This window comes from Lutra lutra, chromosome 7 (genome assembly GCF_902655055.1).
Source record: "Lutra lutra chromosome 7, mLutLut1.2, whole genome shotgun sequence".
In the NCBI taxonomy this organism is placed as follows: Eukaryota; Metazoa; Chordata; class Mammalia; order Carnivora; family Mustelidae; genus Lutra; species Lutra lutra.
The window spans coordinates 39,822,573-39,840,112 of record NC_062284.1 but is presented as its reverse complement, the minus strand read 5'-3'; the positions used below and the strand labels follow the sequence as shown (position 1 = coordinate 39,840,112).

Sequence of the window (17,540 nt, the reverse complement as noted above, 5' to 3'; positions counted from 1 at the left end):
ACTTGATTCCTTTTTTTTTTTTTTCTGTTGGGACAGTTCTGTGCTAACAGAATTTGAAGCATGTATAAATACTGTTTTGTTGCTTTGGAAATGTCTTTTTTTATCTTAAATATCAAACTTTCTGAAAGTATGTCTGTCTCTAGTTTATGATATATAAAATACAATTTATAAAGAGATAAAACACTACATTTTTCTTTTTAGATATTCTAATTTTTCTAATATTTTAAACTATGGTGTACTAAATAATAGTTTTTTAAAATTTTTCATTCCCCTATACATTTATAAGTAATAATTAGAGTTTTAGTATATTTAATAAGAGGGTATTAGTATTTTCATATTTAAAAGTTGTTAAGGTTGGGAACAATTGTAACTTTACCCATTGATATGAAGATCACTTTGCATAGTTTCAGCTGACGTGGTCAGTTTTACTGCTCCCACTAATGGGGCAAAGCAAGGGGCGCCTATCATTAACTGGGTAAATAGGATAGAGAATGGACTCTGGAAATATAGTGTCATTGCAAGGAAGCATAAGTGAACTGTTAGAGGTTACAGATGATTATTTTTGAGTGAGAATAGTCATAGTTACCGGTTTTCCCCAGGCCCATTCAGTTGCAGGGGTGCAGGTAGAAAGTTCATTTTAAACAGGATTTGGGTGAGAGGTGGGGTGGGGGGGGCAATGAAGTTTTAAGGTAATACAATGAAGTAATAATAATAATAATAATAATAATAATAATTGAGTATTGGCTTTAAACTGAATAAACAGAAGAAAGAGAATATCCAGTGATAGTGAACAAGGTGGTAACATTGGTAGATTGGAAGATCTTAAGTGGTGTTGCAGGATTGTTGCAGGGAATTTTCAGAAAAGATAATTGGTGGAAAGAAAGTAGGATGTGCAGGTTGAGATTATTAATGGGTTTCAGTTATTAGTAATGACAGGTTCAAAAGAATGTAAACGAGATCTTGATGTAGGAGAAGATCATTGGAGAAAAGGCGGTGTAAGTGTACTGGAAGAATCATCGATATTATTGGAATCACTAAGAATTATGTTGGGGTGATGTCAGAGAGATAGGAGCTAGAAGTAAGGAAATAAAGGGAAGTAGTGACCTAGGGACAGCAAATGCCTCTAATGAGTTAGAGTAGTTGCTGATAGAGTCTCATGACTATAAAAACTAAGTCACAATGAGAATAGTCCTGATGGTCCTAAGGCAGAAAGTGGTAGATGGTTTTGAGTCTTTAGTGACATGAGAGGCAGGGAAATGTTTTCTCAGGAATAGGAAGAGTTCTTGGGTTCCCCCTTGATTCTTGCTGGAGTTGAGTAATGCGGCAGGAGTCTCTTGACCTCTGCTAGATGATGGACCAGGGGAGGTGATATTGTGAAATGTCTGTATTCTCTTGGTTCCAGCCAAACGCAGCTTTTTGGAGGTGTGACGGCACAGAGCAATCTTATTTTAGGCTGCCTTTTACCCCTGGGGAATGATGGCCTGCAAGGTGGTGGTTCGGTTCTTGCTTCTGCTGGCTTCCTTTCACCTGCTGCTGCTATTAGCCTATAGATGGTGTGCTGTTACACTAGTGTTTGTTTGACTTCTGACTGCGGAGGACTGGTGGGAAGAAATCTGTTCTAATATCGGCTACATATACAGTGTCAGCAAATATATATGTGTGTGTATACCTGTATATGTTTATGTCCATAAATATATTAGCTTTATATATTTCATCATGTAGGTGAGATACCCATTAAGCAGTACTTGTTTGAGTACCCTAATCTTAAATGTGCAGATGCTCAGCATCAGTGCCAATATATTGATGACAACAGAGTGTCACTGTTTCTAGTATTACTAATATCTGGAAAGTATTTATATTTTATTGGGTTACTACATAATAGAGACTGCTGAATATGTATAAATCAGACATGTATATTCTTCTTTGGCTTCCCTTATCATCACACTAAAGAGAATGATGTTACAGTTGTTTAAGACAGGGATATTTTTGTTTTGTTCCTGAATTCAGTAAGATACTCATTTAAATGCTGTGCACATTCACTGGTTCAAGTGTTTGGAAGTATAAAATTCGTTCTTCCAGAAATACTTTGTAGTAGCTGTTTTGTGCCTGTGTAGAAACCGATTCAAAATATATTTCTTAGTATTTTATTGGGAAAGATTTTATTTATTTAAGAGAGAAAATGAGCATGAGCAGGGGGAGGGGCAGAGGGAGAGGGAGTGGCAGAAATCTATGCTGAGCAGGGAGCCTGATGCAGGGCGTGAACTTAGGACCACAAGATCATAACCTGAGCTGAAGTCAGTTGCCCAACCAACTGAGACACGCAGGTGCCCTTCTTTGAGTGGAGGTACATCCTAATTCCTCTCATGGTCAGATTATGATATTTGTTATTTCTCAAATTTGAAAAATATCAAAGATATTAACTGATTTATGTATTGAAGTATTATAATTAAACTATATTATGTATCAAAGCAAAAATGTTATTTTGACATATTATGTGGTGGACTTAAACCACATTGCTAACAAGCTTCACAGCTCTTTTTACTTTTTTAAAACTGAAATCTTGCATTGAGTAAATCTTCTTAAATTGTTTGAACAGTGAAAATAGCACATTTCTCTAAGCATGAGAAATATTTTATCTGGGTGTTACAGAGTTTACAAGTTTCTATCTTTAGCTAAAAGTGGAATTATTACTGTGTGTATGACTCTTCAACTTAACTGTATGTCTGTATTTTTGGCAAAAGTTCTATCTGGGGATGAGTAAAAACTAGTTATAAATGAAAACATTCAGAAAATGACAATAAATACTAACATTGCTAAAGAATATCTGATATGCTAGCCTAAGATTATTTTAGTACTATGATTGGAAAAATTTGCCAAATGCCATTGGGAGAGCAGGTATAAAATTAGTTTTTCTCTCTTTGATGAACATTTTCACTATCTGTTAAGGCAGTGCTAGCTGCAGTACCAAATAGCCCCCAAATTCAGTGACAAAATGCACTGAAAGCTCATTTCACTAAGTAACAGTTTAAGGTGAGTATTCCTCATCAGGCAGCTTCTCTTCAATAAATAATTCAGGAATCCAGGATACTTTATTTCATGCTATTTCCAGTTTGTCTCCCGTCAGCCATTCGGAAGGGCAGAGAGCGTGGAGTATCCTGTCTTGTGCACTTCATTGCTGCTCATGCTCCTTCAACTTGAACTTGGTTATATGTCACATCTAACTTGGAAGGGAGCTGGGAAATTCAATGTAGCTTTGTATGCAGAATAATGAGGGCCTATTGGTCAATGGCTACCAAACTATGCCAAGAGTAAAAAATTTTTTTTTTCAAATGGAATTTTTGAATAGTTAAAGACCTTTTTTTTAATTGGCTAAATGATATACTGATTTGGAGGGTCTTTGGAGACATTTATGTATTTTGGTAAACAAATTATTCCCTCTGCCCCCGTATTTCTTTCTTTCGTTCTGTCTTTTCTTCCTTTCCTTTCTTCTTTTCTTTTTGGTAGTGGTGAGGCATGTGGGATGGCGAGACCAGGTATGGTAGACTTTTATGGAAAGTTCATCTGAAAATTGATTGTAATGATTTAATCACAGGGCTTGTCTTTTGAAGGGCTAAGAAGTAAAATAGTTTTTTATTTGGGAGTGGTGTCATCGGGTGTCCATGCTTGTGTGTCTATGCTAATGTCTCTTTGTGAGAGATAGCAATTTGGGCTTGGGGGTTATTGGTTTTAAGAAATGTCACGATAAAATCAGAATTGTAGTATAAAATAGTTCTTTTTTTAAAGTTTTAATTTTAATTCTCATATAGTTAACATACAGAATATATTAGTTTCAGGTGTCAAAATAGCTTTTTTGTGTGTGTATACTGGGAGATGTCTAATTCAACTATAAGAATTTCATCAAATGGTAAATATGCATTTTTCATTGAACTTAAATTAGCCTGGGTAAGTGGTAAAATAGATTCTTATTATCTTAAATACAGACTTAATCTAAACTAAGGTACCACAAATTCACCTGTTAGTGGAAAAATAAGATTATTACATACTAATTGAATTATAAGTTAGTTGCATATCATATTGGAACAAAAACTAAACTTTTGGAAAATATATAAATTAGTTTCATCCGTTGTTATATGGCAAAATATTTTGTGTATCAGTAACTCTGAGTACATTTTTTACTTGTCTGCCTAGTTGTTGCCAGTGTCAGCAGAAGGATTCCTCCTTATAAACATTGTTATCTTAAATAGATAAGCCATTTTCTTAGCCTTGAGTTAAGGGAAAACAAGCCAAAGACTCAGTCCATGTTCCTGGTTGCTGGAGTCTGGACTATCCTAGTATGGGGGTAAAATAAAATAGAACAAAGTTATGGATGTATAAATAATATCAAACTATGAACATGGCTTTATAATAACAATTAAAATAAGTAGCAAAATTCCAAGAGATACTAAATTCTGTTAACTGAAAAAGGTACTTAAGTATGTGTATAAACCTGCCTATGAATAGGACTCTATATTTTTTCCTTTGTTTATTAAAATGAGTGTTCTTGGCTTGGAGGAGCTTCTTCACCTGGTCGTTCAGGCAAGTTAGAGTCCATTAAGAATCTGGGCAAGGCTCATTGGGATGTTTTCAGGTTAAAATTGTATTATCAGAGGAAGATACCGTGGTGATTATAACCCCAAATCTTCTAAAAGATGAGAATTGAAAATCTGGGCATATTACATTGGAAAACTTTTCAGCCTTTGTGGCAGATTCTTTTTGGATACATTTTGAATGGTGTTACATTTTTACTTTCCCAAAGTCAACCTTTGAAATGCTAAAATAATATACATATTAGGTTTTGTCTTATTTGGTACTTCAGTGCCACTTTGAAATCATTTGTTCTACCAACGTTGCAGTCTTTTAGTCCTAATTTTATTTTGAAAAATGTTAAACTTAAAAAAAGTTAAAAGAATTATGCAGAAACATATATCCTCCTAGATCTGCCATTAAAAAAAATTTTTTTTTGCATCCCTCATACACTTTTTGGGGAACTATTTGAAAATAGGTTGTAGACATCATGAAACTTCATTGCTAAACACATCCCCTAAAACTCACACTCCTTAAGAATATGTACATTTTCATAAATAGCTATGGTAGTGTTCACCCCTAAAAAAATTAATTCAGTAATACCGTTTACTATCCAGTCTATAATAAAATTTCTCCAGTAGTCCTAAGAATACCTTTTTTGGGGGCGCCTGGGTGGCTCAGTGGTTGGGCCGCTGCCTTCGGCTCAGGTCATGATCCCAGGTCCTGGGTTCGAGCCCCGCATCGGGCTTTCTGCTCAGCAGGGAGCCTGGTTCCTCCTCTCTCTCTGCCTACTTGTGATTTCTCTCTGTCAAATAAATAAATAAAATCTTAAAAAAAAAAAAAAGAATACCTTTTTTGCATTTGTTTATTATGTCTCTTTTAGTCCCTTGATTACCAGGCTCCCCTACCCTTAGTTACCAACTTTTTCTGTTTTTTTTTTTTTTTTTTTTTTTTCCTTTAAATGACATTGCTATTTTTTACTTGTCTAAATCAGTGACTTATAGGATATTCTGCATTTTATTGTGTCTTGATTGTTTATTCATGAACATATTTGGTCAAGAATATTGTATAGGGAAAGCTGGGCATTCCTTATCACATTATATCAAGAGGCACATATCTTTCTACTTCTGGTTGTGCTTAGCTTGGTCATTTGGTAAATGAAGTGAGAATTATAAAGAACTATATCTTTAGTGTGAAGGTACCATTTTCCTTTATAATTAATAAATAATCTGTGGGGTGATACTTCCAGAGACTATGAAAATCCTATTACCTCATATCTTTCACCTAATGGTTTTAGTACCCATTAATGATCCTTACCTAAGTCACTTCATACATGTGGAGTTACAAAGTCTTAACATTTTAAGTCTATTATTTCACATTTATTGATTGGAATTTTACAGTTTTTGGAGTCTTGACCTTTGATAAAAAACTAAAATTTAAGTTAGAACTGTTAATATCAGTAAATGTAGGTTGTCACATAACTCTTGCCTCTTAACTGCTAGATTAAATTTGTGTTGTATTATCTAATTAGCATTCAAAGAAATAGGTCACTAGTATCCACTTTAGGTTCTAGATTTTCTTAAGAAACTGCATACAGTATTTCTAATTATAATTTTTTGTACTATATCTTAAGCTACTTAAGGATTTTTCAGTGCTTCTCCTCTCACCCGTGTCTTGGTATTTTATCTTGACAGTTCTCTTAATTATGGTAACTTGATTAAATTATAAAATAGGTTCATGAATAAGGAGAACCCTAGCAAGGGAGAATTATGTGAAATTTGAGAGAGTGGAATAAGGTTTTAAATGACTAAGCTAAAAAGGAACAGGTATCTAGAAATAGAATGAATTCAGTTAAGGATAAATTAATCACTGTTTAATTATAAAGGGAAAACAAATGATAAAATAGTTATTGGCTTATAAAGCACTGACTTGAATTACACATCGAAGAAATTTAAACTTACTCTGCTTTTACTGTGCCATGAAGCATGTTTCTAGGTCACTTTTCCTTGAGGCCAGTTGGTATTCATTGAAGGAATTCAAGCCATATAGAATATTATATTAGTCTAACTGTAGTTCAGCTTGAGGTGTACATTTGCAGCATAGGAAAATTAATGTGTTTGGAGGGAAAGTTATAAATTATGAAATGAAGTAAATTGCAGTATTAATACACTTTATATATCTGAAGCAGGAAAGGTTGGGAAAGTTAAACCTAGAATGAAGAATGGTTATTGTCATTTTTAGAATTCACAAATTATCTAGACAAAAATCTAGAGACCAGTGATATTTTATTGAGAAGAACTTATGAACTTGCCAGCTTTTAAAATGAGGATGCTCAATAAGCATCTGTGGCTTTCATTAATTGTCAGATTTAGCTTTTCATTTATAAGATAGTAATTTCTAAACCTGTGATAGTAATGTCATTACTTCTTTGTATTTTAGACTATCCCCATAAATATGGTCCACAGGGGGGCTGTGCAGATCATTCAGTTTTTGAAAGGATGAGGAAGTACCAGATGACTGGTGTAGAGGAAGTAACACAGGTAAGGATTTTAATACTAGCTTACATTTAAGAAATGGAAATGAACTTGGGTATGTGTTCCTGCATTAAAAATGTGTGTTCTAGAATTTCTGAAAGATTGATACCTCTGTGGGGAAATACTTATATTTTTTAATGTTCAAAAGGTCAGGTAACTTGCCTGTAATAAGGCATGATGCTGAGATTGGAATGCAAATCTGTGTGACTCAAAAAACATTAAGTTACATGTCCAGAATATACTGTCTTACATATTTTATTGTCAAGTTATGAAAAACTTAGTCCGAACACATATTTTGTATAAATGTATTTGTATTAGTATGAAAATTAGAGCGACCAAATTATCCTGGTTTGCTGGCCTAAGTAAACTAAGATGTTTAGGCACTATAATAAAAATCACAAGGCTTTTGAGACTTATATATATTTGTTTATTTGTCAAATTAGTTGATTTTTAAAGTAATCTCTATGCCCAGCATGGAGCTCCAACTCTGCTTTTGGTATATTACATTTTTTCACCATTTTTCTGTTGTGTTTTTTTTTTTTTTTAACTCTTTTTCTGACCTTTTTGGAAAGAGTTAATTCAAAACACACATTTAAAATGAAAAAAATTATTTTTATGGTAAAACATTTATTATGTATTTTAGCATCTTTTCTAAAAGTAGTAAGATGGAGTAATGTTGCTTGAGTTTCTTGAGTCACAAATGCAGATATGTGTGTTTCTTGATCTGCAAAATGGAACAAACAATTCTATTTCAGGTGGCTTTTTCAAGTACAAGTGAGATTTTATTCTTGCACTTCTTGGATAATTATGTATCAGTCTTCTGCCTTATGTCAGAAACTGGTAGGTTCTGGGAGTATGTGGAGATGAACATGAAAGCTTGTTCTCAAAAAGTTAGTAACTTGACCCTTGAAAAACATGGTGGTTGGGGGGTTGCTGACCCTTGTGCAGTTGAAAATCTGCATGTAACTTTTGACTCCCCCAAAACTTAACTACTGATAGCCTCCTGTTCACTGGATATCTTACTTGATAACATGAATAGTTAATTTATTTTGTATGTTATATGTATTAATACTGTATTCTTATAATAATATAAGCTAGACAAAAAATGTTATTAATAAAATTATAAGGAAGAGAAAATCCATTTAGAGTATGGTAGTTTACGTATGGAAAAAATCACATATTAGTGAGCTCACACAGTTCAAACCCATGACAGGTTTGTTCAAGGGTCAACTATAGTTTAATTGGTGACACAGAGAAACAATTGAGAGTGGTAAGAGATAGAAGAGGATTAAGCATTGATACTGTACACCTAAGAGTTAATCTAGCCTAGGAAGTATTTGAGGACAAAAATCAGAAACTAAAAGAATAAGCAGACATTATGTTGGCCATGAAAAGACAGGATGATAGGAGGAACAGTATATACAATGGTCAGAGAGACAGCAAGACCAGGAAAGAATTTTTAACTCCAGGGTGGGGTACAAAAATTAGAGACTGGAAAAAGAATTCGAAGTTTTTCAGTTACTCATTTGAGCTCGTGGCTTGTACTAAGGTATTGGTAATGTGGATAAAGAGGACAAGACTACAGAATACTAAATGTAACAGAGTTTAGCAGTGGCTAGATATAACATTCATATACAAAAGTAGGCTGCATTTCTTTATATCAGCAGACTACCAGAAAAAGAGGACATTATTTAATAATAGTAAAAGACTGCCATGTATTGAATAATCAGTGTAACAAGGAATTATAAGGCCTATATAAGGAAAATTATAAAACTTTGGAAGAAAAGTTAAAGAAGATTGATTTAAATAAATGGAGAGATATACCATCGTTGTGGAAAATAATACCTAATATCATAAAAACATTAATTTTCCCCATATTGATTTTTTTGTTTTTGTTTTTGTTTTGCTGCAATACTTACTAGTTCATTTTTTTTTAAAGATTTTATTTATTTATTTGGCAGACAGAGATCACAGGTAGGCATAGAGGCAGGCAGAGAGAAGGAGAAGCAGGCTTCCCGCTGGACAGAGCCTGACGTGGGGCTTGATCCCACGACCCTGAGATTATGACCCGAGCTGAAGGCAGAGGCTTAACCCACTGAACCACCCAGGTGCCCTCCCCCCTTTTAAATAAACATATAATGTATTTATTTTTTTAAATAGACATATAATGTATTATTAGCCCCAGGGTTTCAAAACCTGTGAATCGCCAGGTTTACACACTTCACAGCACTCACCATGGTACATACCCTCCCCAATGTCCATAACCCCATATTGATTTGTAGGTTCACTGTAATTCTAGTATAAATTACAGCAGGGTTATTCACAGCACAATGATGTGTTGAAAATGTTACAGAGAAAAGTAAAGGCTAATAAGAAGTAGGGCCCACCCTAAAGGTGGTGAGCAGGAAAGAGGGATTTACTCTGGAAGATATTAAGACTTATTATAAAACTGAGAGTATGATATTAGCATAAGATGGACAAGTTGACCAGAGGAATAAAATTGAGCTCTCAGAAGGAGACTGATACATGTGTGAAACTTTGTTATGTAGTAGAGGTAGAAGCTCAAATCAGTGAGGAAAAGTAGAGATCATTGAGTAAGCAGAGCCAGAAGAAAAGTGTCCATTTGGAAAAAAAAAAAAAAAAAAGAAACTAGGTCTCCATCTTACATCATATTTAAAACAGAACAAAATTCCTGGTTTATTAAAGTATTAAACGTCTAAAATGAAAAATGTGAAATGCCTAGTGGAAAAAGTAAGTGGAGATTTTCCTTCTAGCCATGATGGAGTAATTGATATCCAGCTAGACCTCCTGTGAAAATATGAAGACTGAACCGAATGAAATATTTGAAACAATTATTTTCAGACATTGTTTGAATGTAGGGAAGGGAAGCAGGGAAGGTCTGAGTTCCCTGAGAGGGGAGAAGTAAGTCTCTCTGTGATTTCCCTTTTTTGGCTGGAGGCAAAATTTTAGGTATGGCACTGGGAAAGGAGATCTCAAGAAGGGTGAGAAGTACATAGCAATTCTCTTGAGTTGAAGAGACAGGTCAAAGTTTAGGAAGGCTGAGGTATCTGGACTTAGGACAGAGTGCCTGAGAAGAGAGGGCTATACTGGGAAAAGCTCCAGATATCTGGACAGGAGTTGCCCTGAGTCTTAGCTGAAAACTAACCTGTGTGTGCACAGGAGAAGGACAGACTATTGGAGAATCTATAAATTGAACAACTCTAAGAAATTACCCTTGGTAGAAATCCCAAGTCATGCTAGGAGTATAGTGACCTCACGCTAGAGTAAAGACTACTTCAAACCTGCCTTTATTAATCTGAAAAATCAAGCTTGATAAAGATCAAAGTGATTCTCAAGTAAATTAGCTTCCTATCAGAATAAAGCTTAATAATATTTGGTAAAGGAGGACACAGAATGGAGATACTCTACAATGTAAGCATTCAAAAAACATTCAGAAAACATTCAAAAAACATTACTAGATGACAGAAAGATGAAAAATGTGATCTGTAGTCAGGAGAAAAAAACACCAGGTGGAAACAGAACCAGAAATTACAAGCATTAGCACACAAGGACATTAAAGCAACTATTATTAATGTGTTCAAAGAATTATCGAAGAACATGAAAACAGAGAATTAGAAATTATAATAAAGAACCAAATGTAACTTACAGAACTGTGGAAAGTACATTTTCTGAATTGAAAAATTTAATGGATGGGCTGAAGAGCAAATTAGTTATTGCAGAAGCTAATGTAAGAAAACATGAATAAAGGACAATAAAACAGTAGAAATAACCCAAATCTTAGCATAGAGAGAAAATAATTGGGAGTACAAGGAGGAGGGAATGTAGAAATAAGATTTGAAAAATTAATGTTTCCAGAATTTTAAGAAATGGGAAAAAACCCTAAGAAGCTCAGTGAAACTCAGGCAGGATAAACACAAAATCATGCCAGGACCCATTGAAATCAAATTACTGGAAATCGCTAGAAATGAGAGGGGCACCTAGCTGGCTCAGTCAGTGGAGCATGTGACTCTTGACTTCGGGATTGTGAGTTCAAGCCCCCACATTGGGGGTAGAGATTACTTAAAAATAAAATCCTTAAAAAAAAAAAAAAAAACAGCCATAGAAAAGAAGATACATTTACATATAAGGAACAAATATTAGAGTAACTGCTGCCTGCCCATCACACATTGCAAACTGAAGACATACATGGAATGACATCTTTAAAGTGTTGAAAGAAAAACTGTCAAACTAGGATTCTTTATTCTGTGACAATAATGTTAAAAAATGAGAGCAAATTAAAGATCTTTTTTAGGTAAAGCTGGGAGAATTTGCCTCTAGATTTACATTGCAAGAAATGTTAAAGGATGTTTTTCAGGTAGAAAAAGGATACCAAATGGAAATGCAGATTTATACAAAGAAGTGAAGAGCATAAAGTAGAAAATACATAGGGGCACCTGGGTGGTGCTCTCAGTTAAGCCTTTAACTCTTAATTTTGGCTCAGGTGGGGATTTCAAGGTTGTGGAATCAAGCCCTGCGTCCACCGCTGCTCTGTGTGGAGTCTGCTTGTCACTCTCTCCTTTCCCCTGCCCATGTGTGCCTTCTCTCTCTTTCAAAAATAAATCTTTAAAAAGATGGCAAATACATAAGTAGAATATAAAGGACATTTTTATCATTTAAATATTTTCTCTAAGAGATAATTAAAATAGTTACAATGTAAAATGTGTTTATAATATACGAAGAATCAAAATTTATGATAATGGCACAAAAGATAGAAGGAAAAGTGGAAGTATATTGTTGTTTCTTACATTATACAGAAAGTGGTGTAATTTTGGCAGGTAGATTCTGATGTTTAAAAATTGGATATTGGAAACTTTAGTGCAGAGCTCAGCAACCTACTACACCCTATGGACCAGCTGCTTGCTTTTGTAAATAAAGTTTTATTGGAACGCAACCACAGTCATTCTTAGGTGCATGTCTGTGACTGCTTTTGCACTACATCGGTAGAGTTGAGTAGTTGTATCAGGGACAGCGTGGACCCAAAGTCTAAGTATTTACTGTGAGTCCTTTTCTTTTTTAATAACTTTTTTTTTTTAAAGATTTTATTTATTTATTTGACGGAGATAGAGAGCACAAGTAAGCAGAGCGGCAGGCAGAGAGAGAGAGAGAGAAGCAGGCTCTCCGCTAAGCAGGGAGCCCGACACGGGGCTCGATCCCAGGACCCCAGAGTCACGACCTGAGCCAAAGGCAGCCACCTAACCAACTGAGCCACCCAGGCGCCCCTACTGTGGGTCCTTTTAAGATGATGTTTACAGTAATGTCCCCTGCCCTGGAGTTACCACTGAAAGAAAATAAAGGAGATATAGTTAACAGGTCAATAAAGGAAATCAAATGTGCAGTTGACCCTTGAAAACATGGATTTGAACTGCACAGCAGGTCCACTTATATGTGGATTTTTTTTCAGTAAATACTGTACAACATAAATTACAACACTATAAATGTATTTTCTCTTACTAGTTTACATATGAGTAAAGTATATAATATATATGGTATGCAAAATATGTTAACTGACTAGCTACTTTATCAGTGAGGCTTCTACTCAGACTATTAATATTTAAGTTTTTGGGGAGTCAGAAGTTATATGCAGATTTTCAACTGTGTGAGAGTTTGGTATCCCTAATCCCTGGATTGTTCAGGAATCAACTGGAGTTAAAATACTCGGTTAATCCAAAGTAAGGTGGGAGGGGGAGAGGAACAAAGAACATATAGGACAAATAGAAAATAAATACCAAGATGGTAAGTTTAAATCTTACCATGCTTATAATTGATTACATTATATGTAAATGGACTATCCACATTGACTTAAAAAGCTGGGATGGTAAGAGTGATTACAATAAGACCAAATCTGTCTAAAAGAAATACAGATAAAAATAATTTTTTAAAAATTTAAGGTCAGTGAATTAACATATAATGTATTATTAATTTCAGAGGTAGAGGTCAGTGATTCATCAGTCTTTTACCAGTGTTCATTACATCATGTGCCCTCCTTAATGTCCATCACCCAGTTACCCCATTCCCCTACTCCTTCCCTCCAACAACCCTGTTTGTTTCCTATGATTAAAAGTCTCTTATGGTTAATCTCCCTCTCTGATTTCATCCTCTCTTCCCCTATGATCCTCTGTTTTGGTTCTTAAGTTCCACATATGTGTGAAATCATATGATAATTTCCTTTCTCTGATTGACTTGTTGCAAATGGCAAGGTTTCATTTTTTTTTTTTTTTAAAGATTTTATTTATTTATTTGACAGACAGAGATCACAAGTAGGTAGAGAGGCAGGCAGAGAGAGAAGACGGGAAGCAGGCTCCCTGCTGAGCAGAGAGCCCGATGCGGGACTTGATCCCAGGACCCTGAGATCATGACCTGAGCCGAAGGCAGCGGCTTAACCCACTGAGCCACCCAGGCGCCCCAAGATTTCATTTTTTTAAGATTTTATTTATTTGACAGAGACCACAAGTAGGCAGAGAGGCAGGTAAAGAGAGAGGGGGAAGCAGGCTCCCCGCTGAGCAGAGAGCCCGATGTGGGGCTCGATCCCAGGACCCTGGGATCACAACCCAAGCCGAAGGCAGAGGCTTTTAACCCACTGAGCCACCCAGGCGCCCCAAGATTTCTTTTCTTTTTTTTTTTTTTTTTTTGATGGCTGAGTAGTATTCCATTCTTTGTGTGTGTGTGTGTGTGTGTGTGTGTGTGTGTGTGTGTTTACACATACCACATTGTCTTTATCCATTCATCTGTCATTGGACATCAGGACTCTTTCTGTAGTTTGGCTATTGTGGACATTGCTGCTATAAACATTGAGGTGCCCCTTAGGATCACTACATTTGTATCTTTGGGGTAAATAAATACCCATAGTGCAATTGCTGGGTTGTAGGGTAGCTCTCTTTTCAACTTTTTGAGGAATCTTCATACTGTTTTCCAGAGTGGCTGTACCAGCTTGCATTCCCACCAACAGTGTAAAAGGATTCCCCTTTCTCTGCATTCTCTTCAACATCTGTCGTTTCTTGACTTGTTAATTTTAGCCATTCTGACTGGTGTGAGGTGGGATCTCATTGTGGTTTCTATTTGTATTTACCTGATGTCGAGTGATGTTGAGCATTTATTCATGTGTCTGTTGGCCATTTGTATGTCTATTTTGGAGAAATGTCTGTTCTTCTCATGGCCCATTTCTTGATTGGATTATTTGTTCTTTGGGTGTTAAGTTTCATAAGTTCTTTATAGATTTTAGATACTGGCCCTTCATCCAATAAGGCACTTGCAAATACCCTGTCCCGTTCTGTCGGTTGTCTTTTGGCTTTGTTAACTGTTTTCTTTGCTGTGCAAAAGTTTTTTATCTTGATGAAGTCCTAGTTCATTTTTGCCTTTGTTTCCGTTGCCTTTGGAGACGTGTCTAGCAGGAAGTGGCTGTAACCGAGGTCACAGAGCTTGCTGCCTGTGTTCTTCTCTAGGATTTTGATGGATTCTTGTCTCATATTTAGGTCTTTCATCCATTTTGAGTCTATTTTTGTGTAAGGTGTAAGGAAATGGTTCAGTTTCATTCTTCTGCATCAGGCTGTCCAATTTTCCCAACACCATTTGTTGAGGAACCATTTTCTTTTCTTTTTTTTTTTTTTTTAAAGATTTTATTTATTTGACAGAGATCACAAATAGGCAGAGAGGCAGGCAGAGAGAGAGAGAGAGAGGAGGAAGCAGGCTCCCCACGGAGCAGAGAGCCCGATGCAGGGCTCGATCCCAGGACCCTGAGATCATGACCTGAGCCGAAGGCAGAGGCTTAACCCACTGAGCCACCCAGGTGCCCCAAGGAACCATTTTCCATTGGATATTCTTTCCTGTGAAGATTAATTGATGATAGAGTTGAGGGTCCATTTCTCAGTTCTCTCTTTTGTTCCATTGATCTGTGTATCTGGTTTTTTTGTCAGTAGCAAACTGTGTTGATGATTACAGCTTTGTAGTAGAGCTTGAAGTCCAGATTGTGATGCTACCAGCTTTGATTTTCTTTTTCAATATTCCTTTGACTATTCGGGGTCTTTTCTGGTGCCATACAAATTTTAGGATTATTTGTTGTAACTCTGAAAAAAGTTTTTTTTTTTTTTTAAAGGTTTTATGTATTTGAGAGAGGGAGTGCAAGTGAGAGAGCCCAAGCAGGAGGAGCAGCAGACGAAGAGGGAGAAGCACATTCCCCGCTAAGCAGGGAGCCCAAGGTGGGGCTCTATCCGAGGACCCTGGGATCATAACCTAAGCCAAAGTCAGATGCTTAACTGACTGAGCCACCCAGGCTCCCCATGTTGATGGTATTTTGATAGGGATTGCATTGAATGTATAGATTACCCTAGGTAGCATAGACATTTTAACAATGTTTGTTCTTCCAATCTGTGAGTGTGGAACGTTTTTCCATTTCTTTGTGTCCTCCTCAGTTTCTTTCAAGAATGTTCTATAGTTTTCTGAGTACAAATCCTTTGCCTCTTTGGTGAGGTTTATTCCTAGGTGTCTTAATGGTTTGGGGTGTAATTGTAAATGGAAATGACTCCTTAATTTCTCTTTCTTTTGTCTTGTTGCTGGTGTATAGAAATGCAACTCGTTTCTGTGCATTGATTTTATTTCCTGCCACTTTGCTGAATTCCTGTATGAGTTTAAGCTGTTTTGGGGTGCAGACTTTTGTGTTTCCCATAGGGAGTATCATGTCTTATGCAAAGAGTCAGAGTTTGGCTTCTTTGCTCATTTGAATGCCTTTTATTTCTTTTGTTGTCCGATTGCTAAGACTAGGACTTCTACTACTATGTTGAGCAGCAATGGTGATATTGGACATCCCTGCTGTGTTCCTGACTGCAAGGGGAAAACTCTTAGGTTTTCTCCATTGAGAATGATATTCGCTGTTGGTTTTTGTATATGGCTTTTATGGTATAGAAGTATGTTCCCTCTATCCCTACACTGTGAAGAGTTTTAATCAAGAAAGGATGCTGTACTTTGTCATATGCTCTTCCTGCATCTGTTGAGAGGATCATACAGTTCTTGTCCTTTCTTTTATTATTTAGTGTATCACATTGATTGATTTGTGGGTGTTGAACCACCCTTGCAGCCCAGGAATAAATCCCACTTGGTTGTGGTGAATAATCCTTTAAATGTACTGTTGGATCCTACTGGCTAGTATATTGGTGAGAATTTTTGCATCCATGTTCATCAGGGATGTTAATCTGTTATTCTCCTTTTTGGTGGGGTCTCTGGTTTTGGGATCAAAAGGTATGAGGTAGTGCTGATCTCATAGAGTTTGAATGTTTTTCCTTCCACTTCTCTGTTTTCAAACAGCTTCAGAAGAATAGGTATTAATTCTTTAAATGTTTGTTAGAATTCCCCTGGGAAGCCATCCGGTCCTGGACTCTTATTTTTTGGGAGCTTTTTGATTGCTGCTTCAATTTCCTTGCTGAGAGAAATGCAGTTTAAATGTAAAGACACAGATAGTTTGAAAAGATGATAAAGCATGTATCATACAAACACCAGTCATAAGAATGTTGAAGTGACCATATTAATATTAAAGAATGTATATCAGCTCACAGAATATTACTGTGGACAAGGAGGGACATTTTACTATATCATGGAGAAATAATCCTAAATGTTAATTAATAATGTAATGTAGTTAGTAATAGAGTTATGAAATACATTAGGCAAATCTGACGAAACTGAAAGGAGAACTGGAAAAATCTACAAATTATAGTTGGAGGTACACTTACTTCTCATTAGAGAAGTTGATTGATATGTTGATAAGCAAACAGATAGAAAACCAGTTAGGATATAGGAAACTTGAATACTACTCTAAACCAACTTGACCTAATTGACATTTATAGAACTATCTACTCAAAAGTAGCAGATATACATTCTTTTGAAGTGTAAATGAATATTTGCTAACATATGCTAGCCTATAAAAGAAATCTTAATATGTTTAAAAGGATTGAAATTATATGGAATAAGTTCTTGGGTCTTAAGGAAATTAAATTAGAAATCAGTAACAAAAAATGAGGAAAATTCTGTATTTTAGAGATTAAGTCACATCAAATAATGCAGTTGGGGACTATTTTGAAGTGAATAACAAAAACACAAAATAAAATTTGTTAGATTCAGTTTAAGCTGAATAACCACTGAAAGAAAATTTAATGCAAAAAAATATTAAAAGATGTTCTTTGGTTAGGAAAGGGATACCAGATGGTAATTTATATCTATGCAAAGAAGTGAAGAGTGCACAGGAAACATTCGCTAATAACAAAGAATGTGAAGTTTTGTTGTTTTTTTTTTTTTTAAAGATTTTATTTATGTATTTGACAGAGATTACAAGTAGGCAGAGAGGCAGGCAGAGAGAGAGGGGGAAGCAGGGTCTCCGCCAAGCAGAGAACCCGATGCAGG

General features: G+C 35.7%; 1 protein-coding gene across 2 annotated transcripts in view; it reads left to right on the top strand.

Annotated features, from left to right (window-relative positions):
• Positions 1-17,540, top strand: part of ADAM10 (ADAM metallopeptidase domain 10) — a 134,198-nt gene that overhangs the window by 67,733 nt on the left and 48,925 nt on the right. For both annotated transcript variants that reach the window (XM_047735763.1, XM_047735762.1), the window contains one exon: positions 7,003-7,103. In XM_047735763.1, the coding sequence (XP_047591719.1) occupies positions 7,003-7,103 (101 nt within the window). The remainder of the gene's footprint in view (positions 1-7,002; positions 7,104-17,540) is intronic.